General features: G+C 37.8%; 1 protein-coding gene and 1 pseudogene across 1 annotated transcript; one reads left to right on the top strand and one right to left on the bottom strand.

Moving 5' to 3' along the window:
* The first annotated feature begins 7,034 nt into the window (after positions 1-7,034).
* Positions 7,035-9,123, top strand: Phpt1 (phosphohistidine phosphatase 1). The gene is made up of 2 exons (XM_013014795.1): positions 7,035-7,331; positions 9,007-9,123. Exons 1-2 carry the CDS (start codon positions 7,035-7,037, stop codon positions 9,121-9,123), a joined length of 414 nt encoding a protein of 137 aa, XP_012870249.1.
* A 137-nt stretch (positions 9,124-9,260) lies between these two features.
* On the bottom strand, positions 9,261-9,582 carry LOC105984563 (annotated as a pseudogene).
* Between the last annotated feature and the right edge of the window lie 3,006 nt (positions 9,583-12,588).

A 12,588-nucleotide genomic window follows, 5' to 3' on the forward strand; every position in this document is an offset into this window, starting at 1 on the left:
CCTTGTCCGTTGTATGGCTAGTAAAGATCTTCTCCCAATCCGTGGGCTTTCTATTGATCTTGCTAGCTATGTCATTTATGCCAATTTTCTTGATCCATTCATCCACTGAGGGCTGCTGGGTTGATTACATATCTTGGCTATGGTAAACAGTGCAATGAACATGGTTGTGTTGGTACCTTTAGTGTGGTGTTCTTTGTGTTTTATTGCATTAAAATTCCCAGGAGTGGGATTTCTGGGTTATAGGGTAAAGATTTATTGAAGCATACCATACTAAGAAAAAGACATGAAGCTCCAAGTGAACATCTGCTTGTCCCTAGCATTCAGAAACAAGTAGCAGGACAGGAGTCCATCATGAGTTCTCTAGAAGCCTCATTCATCAGGTTTTAGTCACAATGCAGGTAAGCCATTACCTTGATTCTCAACATCATGGACTGCTTTTGCCTGTTTTCAGTGATAGACAAATGGAACCACCAGTTTTCTTTCTATATTAATAAGTTTACATTTAGTGCAAGGAACCTACTCTTTGTCCCTGTGTTGAAGATTCATTCATATAATTGTGTATAATTTTAGCTCAATATTTTCTATCACTGTGAAGTTTTATCATCAAATGAGTATATTTTGTAAATACTCATTCTGTTGTTGAACTTTATTATTCATAATTTTAGGATATTATAAATAGTGCTGCTCTGAGCATTATTATAGATGTCATTTTCTAAACATAACAGTCACATTTCAATTGAGCTTATGCTTTGGAGTGAGAATATTGGATAATAAGCTTGATTTAGTTTGGCAGATGCAGTTCTCAAGGGGTGTGGGATAACTCATACTCCCATCAGTGGGTATGAAAGATACTGCCATAATGAACCTAAAATTAGTATTGTTGTATTTGTCCATGTATCTAGGTCTCTTGGTGCCTTTAACTTTTACTTTGCCTTACCCTGATTTATAATTAGTGGGCAGTTTTTATATTATTTTTCATTTGGACATCTCTTGACATTTTTCTATACTTCTGCTAATTTTTCTTCTGTCTTTCATATTATTAAATGCTAGATTTGAGTCTTTGGATTCTTTATTTTACAAATATACTGTTATTTTCACTTGACTCTGTGTGTGTGTGTGTGTGTGTGTGTGTGTGTGTGTTTGTGTGTGTGTTTGTATTTCATTCAGGATCTTAGTATGTAAGTATGTACCTCAAGCTGACCTTGAGCTTCATAGTCCTTTGCTTTGGTCTTTGAAGTAGTGGGAATATAGTTGTATCATTAAACTTTGCTTTTTCTTTTTCCTTTGTTCAGTACCAGGATTTGAACTTGGTGACTTGTTGCAGTTGCAGGCCAGCACTCTACGACTAGAACCATGCCAATTTTACTTTAGTTTATTTTTTATATAGAGTCTTGCAAAGTTCTTTATTTACACACAAATTATTTGCACCTTTTTATATCTTTTCTTTCTTCTAGATTATGAAGATATTCCCCCATGAATTTATTGAAAATAATCACTGATTTTTATTTAATATTTTAAATATGCATCCCATCTAGGATTTTTTAATGTAGGGAATACTTTTTTTCCACAGGCATCATTTATTGAAAAGCTCATGTTTTTTTCCCCCCAAAGTACTGTTACAAGGTTGTACTTGTCAATAAGTAGATGACCTTGTAGGTATAGGTAAGTTTCTGGATTTTCACTACTTTTCTGTTACTTCCTGTCTATTTTACTACTATTTTGCTTATAGTACATGTCCTTAAATGCTATAACATTTGAATAAGTTGAGTTTTAGTGTCTGGAAGTATAAATTCTTCAACTGAAAACCAAGAAGTCATACTTCATTAAGATTAGTAAAACCATTATTAGCCCTGTATATGACTATGTAAATGTTAGAATAAGCTTGCCAACTTAGACCCATACCAGAGTTGGGAATTTTATTGAGATAGAGTTAAATCTAGACAATATTAAGGTAGCTATCTTGACAATACTGAGTATTCCAAGTCATAGACAAGGTATATTATTTGATTTAATTTTTTCCCAATACCATATTGTAGTCTTTGATTTTAGTATCTTACACATAATTGTTATATTTACTCTTAGGTAGTTGATTATTTTGATGCTGCTATAACTTCTAAATTATATTTTTAAAATACTTTGGTGCTGGATTACAGAAGTACACTGGATGATTTTTTAAAGATATTGTTCTGTCTATTTTTCTTCCTCTTCTAAGTTTCCCATTATATTTTTCTTTAATGTATTCATATGTTCCAGATGCTTTTTTTGTGTTTTCCATTTTTCTAAATTTTTGTGCTTAGTTATTTCTTCTTGTACAACTTTATGCCTATACTATCTAAGCCAGTGTTTTCATATTGGTTTTTAATTATGTTCTTGAGTACTTGCTTTTAGGAAATTGTTTTAAAATTCTGGAGTTTTTATTGACTTGTGTTTTTAAAATGAAGTATAATTGACTGTTCTATTTTTCAGATATTTCCTACCTTGAGTATTTAAAAATATGTATATTAACTCAAAAAATTCTAGTCTTTCTAAAGGCATTTTTAGATTCTCTGCAAGTTCATTATTACTAGGTTTTTTTCTTTTTTTCCCTTTACATTAACATATGCTTTTTAGGATACCTAGTAATATTGTGTATAAAATTTGTGACTCCAAATGATATTATCTTCCTTGTGAGATTCAACTTTTTTTCTATGAGAGCAATGTAGTGTTAGCTGACAGTTGTATTGAGTTTGGGTTGCACTTTTTGGAAGGCTCAATTAGCCTTTTAGTATTTATTTCTTTCCTACTTGGAGATTTTTTTTAATTTTAATTTATTTTTTATTGTGAAAATACTGTACAGAGGGGTTACAATTACATGGGCAGGATAATGAGTACATTTCTTATCAAGCATTGTAGCCTCCTCCTTTGTTTCTCCTTTCCATCCCTTCCCAGACTTCCCCCGCCCCCCCCAATCTCCACCCCCTTCACCAAAGCTGTAAAGTTCGTTTTCGACATGACAACTTGTACTTCTCATTGTTGTAACGGGTCCACCTGTATCCTTATTTAAACGGCTTGTTTTTCCCCTTCCCCTCCACAAATTATACTGACATCAAATACAGTGAAAGCAGAGGTTATACTGTGGGGGAGGGACATACAAAGCAACAAAGAAATCATCTTATAGATGCGTTAGAAACAAATGCATGAAAGAAAAAAAAACATTTAAATACATATCTTAGGGTTCATTTTCCTAACATCACCTTATCTGAGCTTTGCTGCTTGACTTGTACATATACTAGATATTGCAAATAAGGGAAACCATGGGACCTATGTTTCTTTGGTCTTGGCTTACTTCACTTAATATATTGTTTTTGGAGATTTTTTTAATCATTCGTGAAACTTGAATTCAAGGTCTGGGCACTGTCCTTGAGCTCTTTTGCTCAAGGCTATCCCTTTGAGGCATAGCTCAACTTTTGGTTTTTGAGTGGTTCATTGGAGATAATAGTCTCATGGATACTTTTCTGCCTGGGATGGCCTTGAACTGCGATCCTCAGATCTCAGAATCTTGAGTAGCTAGGATTACAGGCATGAGCCACGGGCCTGCCTAGTTGAAAAGTTTTTAAGGGAGTCGATTGTTGAACTGTAATTTTTCTTTTCTTAGGACTGCCATACTATCAAAAGTTGTCCTTTCTTTTTTCAGGGGCTACTTCTCCTTTAGCTTCAGACTTCAGAATAAATGTTGAAGGAGGAATAAGACACAGATATGAGCTTTTTCAAGTCTCCAATGGGCTATGTGTGTTCTATGAGTTCATCAACTCTACTGGCCCATCCTACCAAAAGCTCTGATCTTTTTTTTCAGAGGTTAATTCTCCTTTAGCTTCAGACTTTGGAATATATGTTGAAGGAGAAATAAGACATATATATGAACCTTTTCAAATCTCCAAAGTGCTATGTGTGCTCTATGAGTTCATCACCTCTGCTGGCTGCTAGGTCCTCATTAAAGGTCTTATGACCAGATAAATTATTATAGAGGTTCCTCCCCTCTAGTTTTCAAAATCAGCCAGGGCTCCTAGAGAAAGAAAGAGTGGCTGCAGGTCACCAATTCATCTCTCATTCTTAGTCATGGTAATCTTACATTGCCTAGTCACCATTTCTTCATCAGCTTTCTGATGGCTTTACATACATACTTTCAATATTTTATAGGACTTGCTAGTTATCATCTGAAAAATCTCACAAGCTACTCAATTCTACTAAGAATTCAGTCTATTTGTACTTAGGCAGACAGGTTTGCTTATGTTGCTCACTCAATAAACATTACTATCTTACCTTCTGGCATTTCTCAAATCCTTGTTCTTAATGCTTGCTTCAAGATTTTCAGCCTTATGATCCAATCATTTCTATCACTTTTCTTTTTTATTATGTTTCATTTCCTTATCCATTCCTTTCTTTCAAAATTTTTATTACTAAGTAGTTGTACAGGGGGTTACAATCCTAAAAGTTCGGTTTTATAAGTATAATGTATCTTGGTCAATGTCATGCCTTCCGTTGTTCTACACTATTTTCTCCCTCCTGTCCCTACCCTCTCAAGTTACATAGTTCAATTTTTATATAATCTAAATTGATTTAATGACAGCATTTGCTCACCCTTCTTTTTCTACTATGTGCTCCCTTACTCCCCCCCCCGCATCTCATTGCCTTACCCCAAAACACATTTCCACTTCCCAGTATTCATTTTGTTAGACTGCTAGTACTGGGGCTTGAACTCAAGAACTTGTACTCTTGTCTTTGCTCTGCCTTTTTGCTCATGGCTAATGATGTGTCACTTTAGCCATACTTCCAGTTCAGGCTTTTGATGGGTAATGGAGATGATTGTCTTGTGGGTTTATTTGCCCTTCTTGACTTTGAATCTCCAGGATCCACAGGTCTCATCTAGAAGTAGTGAGGATTATAGGCATGAGTCACCAATATCAGGCTAGATCCTGTTATTTCTTGATATTCCTTTGAGGACCTTAATAATCAGTTTGGGTAAATATTATTATTATTATTTGCCAGTCCTGGGGTTTGAACTCATGGCCTGGGCACTGTCCCTAAGCTTGTTTTGCTCAAGACTAGTACTCTACCACTTGAGCCACAGTGCCAGTTCTGGCTTTTTTCTGTTTATGTGCTATTGAGGAATTGAACCCAGGGCTTCATGCTTGCTAAGCAAGTACTCTACCACTAAGCCACAATCCCAGCCCTTCCCTATTATTTTCTAAACTTTCATAGTGTTGTTGATTTTTTATATGTTCTTTAATATGCCTTGATTTCATGTGATTAAGCACATGGTGAACACATTTTTTTTGGTTATATTATGGAGCACACAGCAGCACACAGCATAGGTTTGATAAGAAATACATCTTTTACTCAAAGATTAAACAAAAACTCTTTAAAGTTGTATAATCAGCTTGATCTGATGCTCTCCCCTTCATTTGAAAGTGGAAAAGAGAGCTCATTATTTAAAAAATTCTTCCTTAATGAGGAGGCAACAAGGCTTGATAAGAAATATACTCGTTATCTTGCCCATGTAATTGTAACTCCTCTGTATGGTATTCGCACAATTAAAAATAAAAAAATAAAAAATAAAAAAATTCTTCCTTAAAAGATCAAAATTTATAGAGATAAAAATGAATTCATAGTGTGTATATTAGAAATAAGGAGGAAAACTAATTTAAATTATTTATAAGCTCTATAGTTTTATGTCATACTAGCTCTTTTTTAAATGAGCTACTAATGACTTCTCTGGTATCAACTGCTAAAACAGGTTTTCTTTTTTTTTTTTTTTGTCGGTCGTGGGGCTTGAACTCTTTTTTTTTTTTTTTTTTTTGTCGGTCGTGGGGCTTGAACTCTGGGCCTGGGCGCTGTCCCTCAGCTCTTCAGCTCAAGGCGAGCACTCTACCACTTGAGCTACAGCGCCACTTCCGGTTTTCTGGTGGTTTATTGGAGATAGGAGTCTCACAGTCTTTCCTGCCCGGGCTGGCTTTGGACCTCGATCCTCAGATCTCAGCCTCCTGAGTAGCTAGGATTACAGGCGTGAGCCACCAGCGCCCGGCTTAAAACAGGTTTTCTATAAAGCAAGTCTTAGGGACCCTATGTGTGAGCCAATGTAGTTTTAATACTCAGTTTGCAGATGCTAGAAACATGAACAAAACATACTTTCCCAAGAACACGACACCCTAACTGTTAAGATAAATATATTTTCTTTCTTTCTCTTATATTGCTTATTTTCAAACTGTACATTCTTAGTTTCATTTGAAATTTACTAGATGAAATGTAGCCTTGTTGATGAAGCATGAATTTGAATCCTATGCTGAGAGTGAGATTATCTCACTATCAAACATTGCTTCTCAGAGCATCTTTTGCTTTTTTCCCCCTTTGCTTATTTGCTTATTCATTAGTGCTTATTAGGTGCATACATTATTGTGTGCTTTCTCTCTGTTTAAAATAGTCTCTGTATGAAAGTACTTTTATTAATTGTATTAAAAGCTAAGAGAAAGATGTAATGATTTTTAGAAAAAGAATACTTTCAATACATTGAAGAGTGGAGTGTCTTTGAATTATGGGTCTATTTAATTATCTTGAAGGGTATAATTAGAAAGTTTGAGTTATAGTTTGTAGCCTGTTAATGGCGAAATTATATGGTATTCTTGTGTTCCTTCTGATTATAAATGGTCTTCACTCCAAGTTAACTTTTGTTGTTGATCTGAATAATGCCTCCTCTCCCCAAAGTGTGCTAGCTCATTGAGGGCAAAATTTAGATTATATTCTACTCTCCAGCCCTCTCTCTGCCTTTAGTCCTAGATTCAAGTTCACAGCAGGACACTGGTTCATCTTTTCTGGATGAGTAAGTTTTCTGTTGTTCACAACTGTTTTTGTCTGTCTGCTGCCTTTGAGGCACAGCACAAGATTAAACTCATTCCCCCGTATGGCTGGTAGAGGATCTGTGACTAATTTTATTTAATAAGTTGTGAGGAGAGGGCTGGGTAAGGGGCCGTGAGACCCAGAGGCCGGGTGCGCCCGGGAACATGGCGGCGGAGGGCCTCGCTGAGATGCCTGATGTGGATATGGATCCCGAGGGCGTCTTCAAGTACGTGCTGATTCGAGTCCACTCGAGGCCGCCCTCCGGGGCTCAGGGCGAGGACAGCAAGGAAATCGTGCGCGGCTACAAGTGGGCCGAGTACCACGCCGATATTTATGACAAAGTGTGTGGCGAGCTGCAGAAGGAGGGTTATGACTTCGAGTGTCTGGGCGGCGGCCGCATCTCCCACCAGAGCCAGGACAAGAAGATCCAGGTGTATGGCTACTCCATGGGCTATGGTCAGGTCGGGACTCTGCTCTTTCTGAGGCCCCTCCCAGGGGCCAGCCCCACCCCTCCCTTCCCCCGCTGGTGACAGGCCACCCTGCCACACCTCAGACCAGCCTGGCCCACAGGAATTAAAAGCGTTGATGTGCCAGTCAAAAAAATAATAATAAGTTGTGAGGAGAATTGTATGTCACTTGCAGGCTAAAACATTTAATTATCGATGAGTCCCAGCAGCACATGCTTTCCCAGTGTTGAAGTGACTGCTGACATCCACATAGTGGGTCTCCTGTCTTTCTGGGGCGTGTGCGGTCTGACATGGGCTCACAAGGCAGCTGAACCTTCTGCCTTCTCAAGATGTATGCATGGGAAAGATAGACGGATCTAGGGGCAAGAAAAAAACTATTGCTTTCAATCCCTGAGACTTGAGATGTTTGTTATCATAATCCCATTAGCTCACCCTGAATGATGTCCTCATTGGCTATTTCTGAGCTTTCGGTGTCCAGACCGCTCCAGGGTAAGACCAGCTGTGTGGTGACGACCACATCATTGTTTTATTAGGCTCTGGCTAACCAGGCAGCAGGGATATTTGGTGCCTTCCTCTTCTGCCCAGAAAAGAGGAAAGAAGGACCCACCAGTAGAACATACATAAAGAAAATCAGGGGAACCATCAACTTAGAGAGAATTGGAAACTGTCACTGAAGCCTCCCTGGCTGTATCCTTCACGGTACCTCATTACCTTTACCATGGATTCTGTAGAGGCATGTATTTTGTTATACTTTGTTATACTTCAGCTATAGGCATACTTTGCTGGGGCTAGGTGCATCCTTTTTTTTTCCCTATGTGCATCCAGAAAATACCTTCCTTAGCTTCACTCTATGCTTTTATGTTGTGTCGAATTTTCAAAGAATGAAACGATCAGTTTTTAAGCAGCTTACTAAGACAGTGAATGTTTTAGTCCCATCCTTTCATGGACATTTCTTTTGGTGTGTTCAACAGTCCTGTCCTTTGTAATATCTTCACCTGTTTGGTTACTCTGAGTTTTGTATTTTTAGGGTCATGTTTGAGCCAAGAGATTTCTTTGTTTTTAAGTTACTTTTTTTTAAATTTTTAGACAATTGGAAACTAAATCTTACATGCCAATGAAATCTTTAAGGCAGAGAGCTGGCCTCATCTTGCCCCACCGTGTCAACTCACACAAATGGATCACTCAATAAAGATGAGGGATATATGGACCAAAGAGACTCCCTACTAGCATCAACTATCATTTGCCTTTCTCTCACTTGCAATGAGCTGGAAGCTGTGTCACTTGACGGAGAGGTAGAATCTGCCACTGAAAAATAAGATGGAGAGTACCAGAGCTCAAGTCCCAAGTGTTTTCATTTCTCCTGAGCCAGTCTGAATTCTTAGCTACAAAAATGAGGGTCAGTATGAGAACCAAATGAAATTAATGTAAACTACATTACAAGCACTGAACACATAGTGAGTAGCTGGTATTGCTTGGAATTGCAAAGAGCTCAGTCGGGGCCAAACACTTGGCCCTATAGTGAAGGTGGATTTTATTTCCTATCTTAGGGAAAGAAGTGGAGGGGAACTTTGCCAGGTACCCCAACCTAAGAAGGGGTACACCCAGAAGATAGGTCTGAAAGAGCCAGATGATCATTCAGAAGAGCTCCTCTCTGTCCAATTCTTGGCAGGTGGCTGCAGGGTGTAGGCAAGAGTCACCCCCTTTGAGGAGCAGCTCCTGCATCAACGGAGGCACCAGGAGGTATGTGCTGGTGTTCACAATGAGGAAAGGGGATCAGGTGCCTTGAGTGAGAGAGGAGGGCCGGGTGACAGACACAACTGAATGCCCAGCAGGGTAACTTTCATAAGGCCTGGCTGGTGTAACTTTCCTCCTGAGAAGGGACTGAGGGGCTCAAAAGCATCGCCCAATCTGATACCTGGTCCCTTAAATGTGCATTTCAAACTGTGACTCTTCACCAATCACCCGCTTTTCTTCTGGGCTGTTGGGCAGGTGGGTTTGGCCAGCTTCCACAGATGGTTTGTCACTGGTAGGATTTGTGACCCCAGGAATGGTCACTCAGGGCGTTTTGGCCACAGGTGAGTTCTGACACTTCATCAGGAATTTGTGGTCATAGATCCTGGTTCCTTCTGGGGTGGTGCTGGCGAGTATGCCACCAGGGTAGTGCTGTAGTCCCCAGGCTACACACCTTCGCTGAGGACCACCCGTTGGGTGGCGGGGTCTGGCTGCAGCTGCTACCCTGGGACATGTCTCCTGTGTGAGGCCTGGCGATCTACCTGAGAGATTTCTTTAATTTTTTTATATTATGTCTTTTTAGATTGAGAGCCTGTAGTTGGAGCATTGTAGGGGGGTTTATAAGTAGAAGTGCCTGGGATGGTTACTTACAAGTCTGAAAGGTCCTTTCTGGAGTCACTTCTGAAAGTTCCATGGAGAAAAAACATGCTAAAATAATACAGGCAAATTTACAGGAGAAGACAGACTAGAGAAATACCTAAAAATGGTGCAGGAGGAATAGATAATTTTTCAAATTTCTGTTATCTATCATCATTTTGTTATGGTTAAAGCCATGGAAATGCAAAGCTAACAAAGGAAACAAAACAGCACCACCATCAGAACATAATAATGACAACAAAACACTATTGTTTGGTTGCTTGGCAGATATTCTTTTCAATTATTGTGTTCACTACGTACTTATTGAGAAGCAAAAAAGATTGCAACATGGTGAAGTTTGATGGAAAATGCATATAAATTAAAAACTGTTTTTAACAATTGAAGACTCATACATCCATTTTTATTTCATGTGCTTCTTAATTTATCCATTAAGCACATAAAATGGAGGAAAACACATGATATTTAATGGAAATCATGAAATAAAGACTATACAATAATAATAATTTATACAGTAACCATTGCCAAGTGCTTTTATCTAAAGATAACTATTCAAAGTATCTTATAAGAACTATATTACTTATTTTTCAGTGACTCAATATTTTTCTTCACTTAAGAGAGGAGAAATCAAGGTCAGAAAGTCTGTGAGATGCCCAAGGTCAACAGATGTGGACTCAGATCATTTGGACCCTTAGTTTGTGCTCAACAACTCGACAAAATGACTTTTCCCCTGGTCCTTACTAGAGCTTATCATTGAGAAAGTAATAACCATTCAATTGTCCAATATGTAAGAATCTGGGTTTAGAGGGTATTGATGGAGAGGACCTGTCTTCTTCAACTTTCTACTTATAGTTGGTATCACTACTCGGAGCTTGAAAGAAGCAACTTTTCCAAATCTTTTCATCTGTAAAATGATATAGAGGGAGATAAGAGTTGGCAGAAAGGAATTTGGAGACTGCCACTTTCCTTTGCATACATAGTTATTAAAATGTGACCATGGTGTAGGGGAAGCACAGCCAGAGGAAAGGGAAGGCTCTAAGGATCCTCAGAGAGTCAGTTTGTCAGAGCTAAGGCAGTGGTGGGAAGATCTTGGATTTCTGATACAGTAGAGTTTCAGTTCTAAGGTTTCCCAATGCTTTCCGATCTTGACATTATGCAATGGCCAGGAGAACAAAATCAGGTGGTAACTGAACAAGTTGTGCTGTCAAAGTGCTATAAAATTGGAAACCTGGTATATTTTCAGTTCAATGTTTGTGGTTGAGGTAAGTACTTGAGTGTGTCTCTGTGGTCCATCAGCTGTTGAGATGTAATGAGGAGGGGAATGAGATCTTCAGGACAGTAACATCTGAACTGTGCCATTGTACTTACTTATTCCAAAATCAGGCAAAGAATATGCAGAGTATTTGGAGTACAGAAGCACTGATTTATTTATAAATTATGTAGATGCTACATTATTGGTAAGTTATGAACATTAGAAATAAAAGTAACAGTAATTTTAAAGGGTACAATGCAAAAAGGCAGACAATGATAAAATATCTCCCTATATATGATGGCTGCATAACTATATCTCAACCTTTTGTGAATATACTAAGATAAGGTTAGAAATGTATTCTGCAGAATAGATCTTAGAATATAATCCATTGTTTTTGCTTCACAGTGCCCTTGATGAAAAATTTATACAAGACATGGCTGTTTCAGCCTATTTTCTTGTTATTGTTTGTGTTACCATTACTACTATTGACTTCAATTCATGTTTTTTTTCAGGATTAGTTTAAGATAGTTTACCTTGTTGTGAGGAGAATGTAGTCAAAACTAGAGAACATTACCCACAAGGCCATGTAACAAGGCACCGATGAATACAATACATAGCCTTGGAAAGCAAAGAGATGAATGAATCACCATTTCCACCCTTTTCCTTTGAAAAATGTCTACTCTTTCCTGAAAATTATTGTACATTGTATGGAATATGAGACCTTATCACATAATATTCCATATAATTGATTAGCCTATTAAATATGAAACAGTTAATGTTCTAATTAGAAGATATATTTAAATAGAAATTGTTTACTTTGTGCATGTCACTTGATACATCTTGCACATCTAGCTCTGCATTCTTTTCCTTAAAATTAAAGCTCCTTATTTTCATTTTGATATTTCCAATAGACATTTGGAAATTATCAGATTATCATTTCGATACTTGGATGACAATTAGAATTCCAAAAACTTTTAGAAGTTCAAGAGTTTGAGATGGAATTTTAGGTAAAGGGATTAGAAGTAAGCATTGAGGAGATGGGGTTCACGCACACCATCAAAAAGTAGAATGGGGGCGGGGAAGTGTAGCTGTGGAGATGGGAGGGACAGGATGGTAGGGGAAAAACAAAGGAGGAGGCAACAATGCTTGATAAGAAATGTACTCATTACCTTGTTCATGTAACTGTAACCCCTCTGTACAGTATTTTCACAGTAAAAAACTTACTTAAAAGTTTTTTTCTAGAAAAAAAGGTGGAATGGATATTGATAGGAATAAACTTCTGATGAAGGAAGGATAAACTAAAAAAAAGTCAAAAAAATCTCAATACTGCCAAAAAATAAATATGAAACTTCAAAAAAAAAAAGAAAATACAAGGAAGTTAAGTTTAGAGGACACAATCATGAATTTAATTTTAGATAATGGACATTTGCAGTACGGGTTAGATACACTGGTAGCAATGTCTCTCAAGAACATAGAACTTTAGGTAGATGTCTTAGAAAGACCTTGAGAACAGAGACAGTGATGTCATCCCTAAGGTTCTAGGGAGATAATTCCTAAAAAAATAAAAGTAATTCATTGAGAGATGGGTTGAGGACATAAAGAGTGCTTTTATAC

Source organism: Dipodomys ordii, unplaced genomic scaffold (genome assembly GCF_000151885.1).
Source record: "Dipodomys ordii isolate 6190 unplaced genomic scaffold, Dord_2.0 Scaffold25, whole genome shotgun sequence".
NCBI lineage: Eukaryota > Metazoa > Chordata > Mammalia > Rodentia > Heteromyidae > Dipodomys > Dipodomys ordii.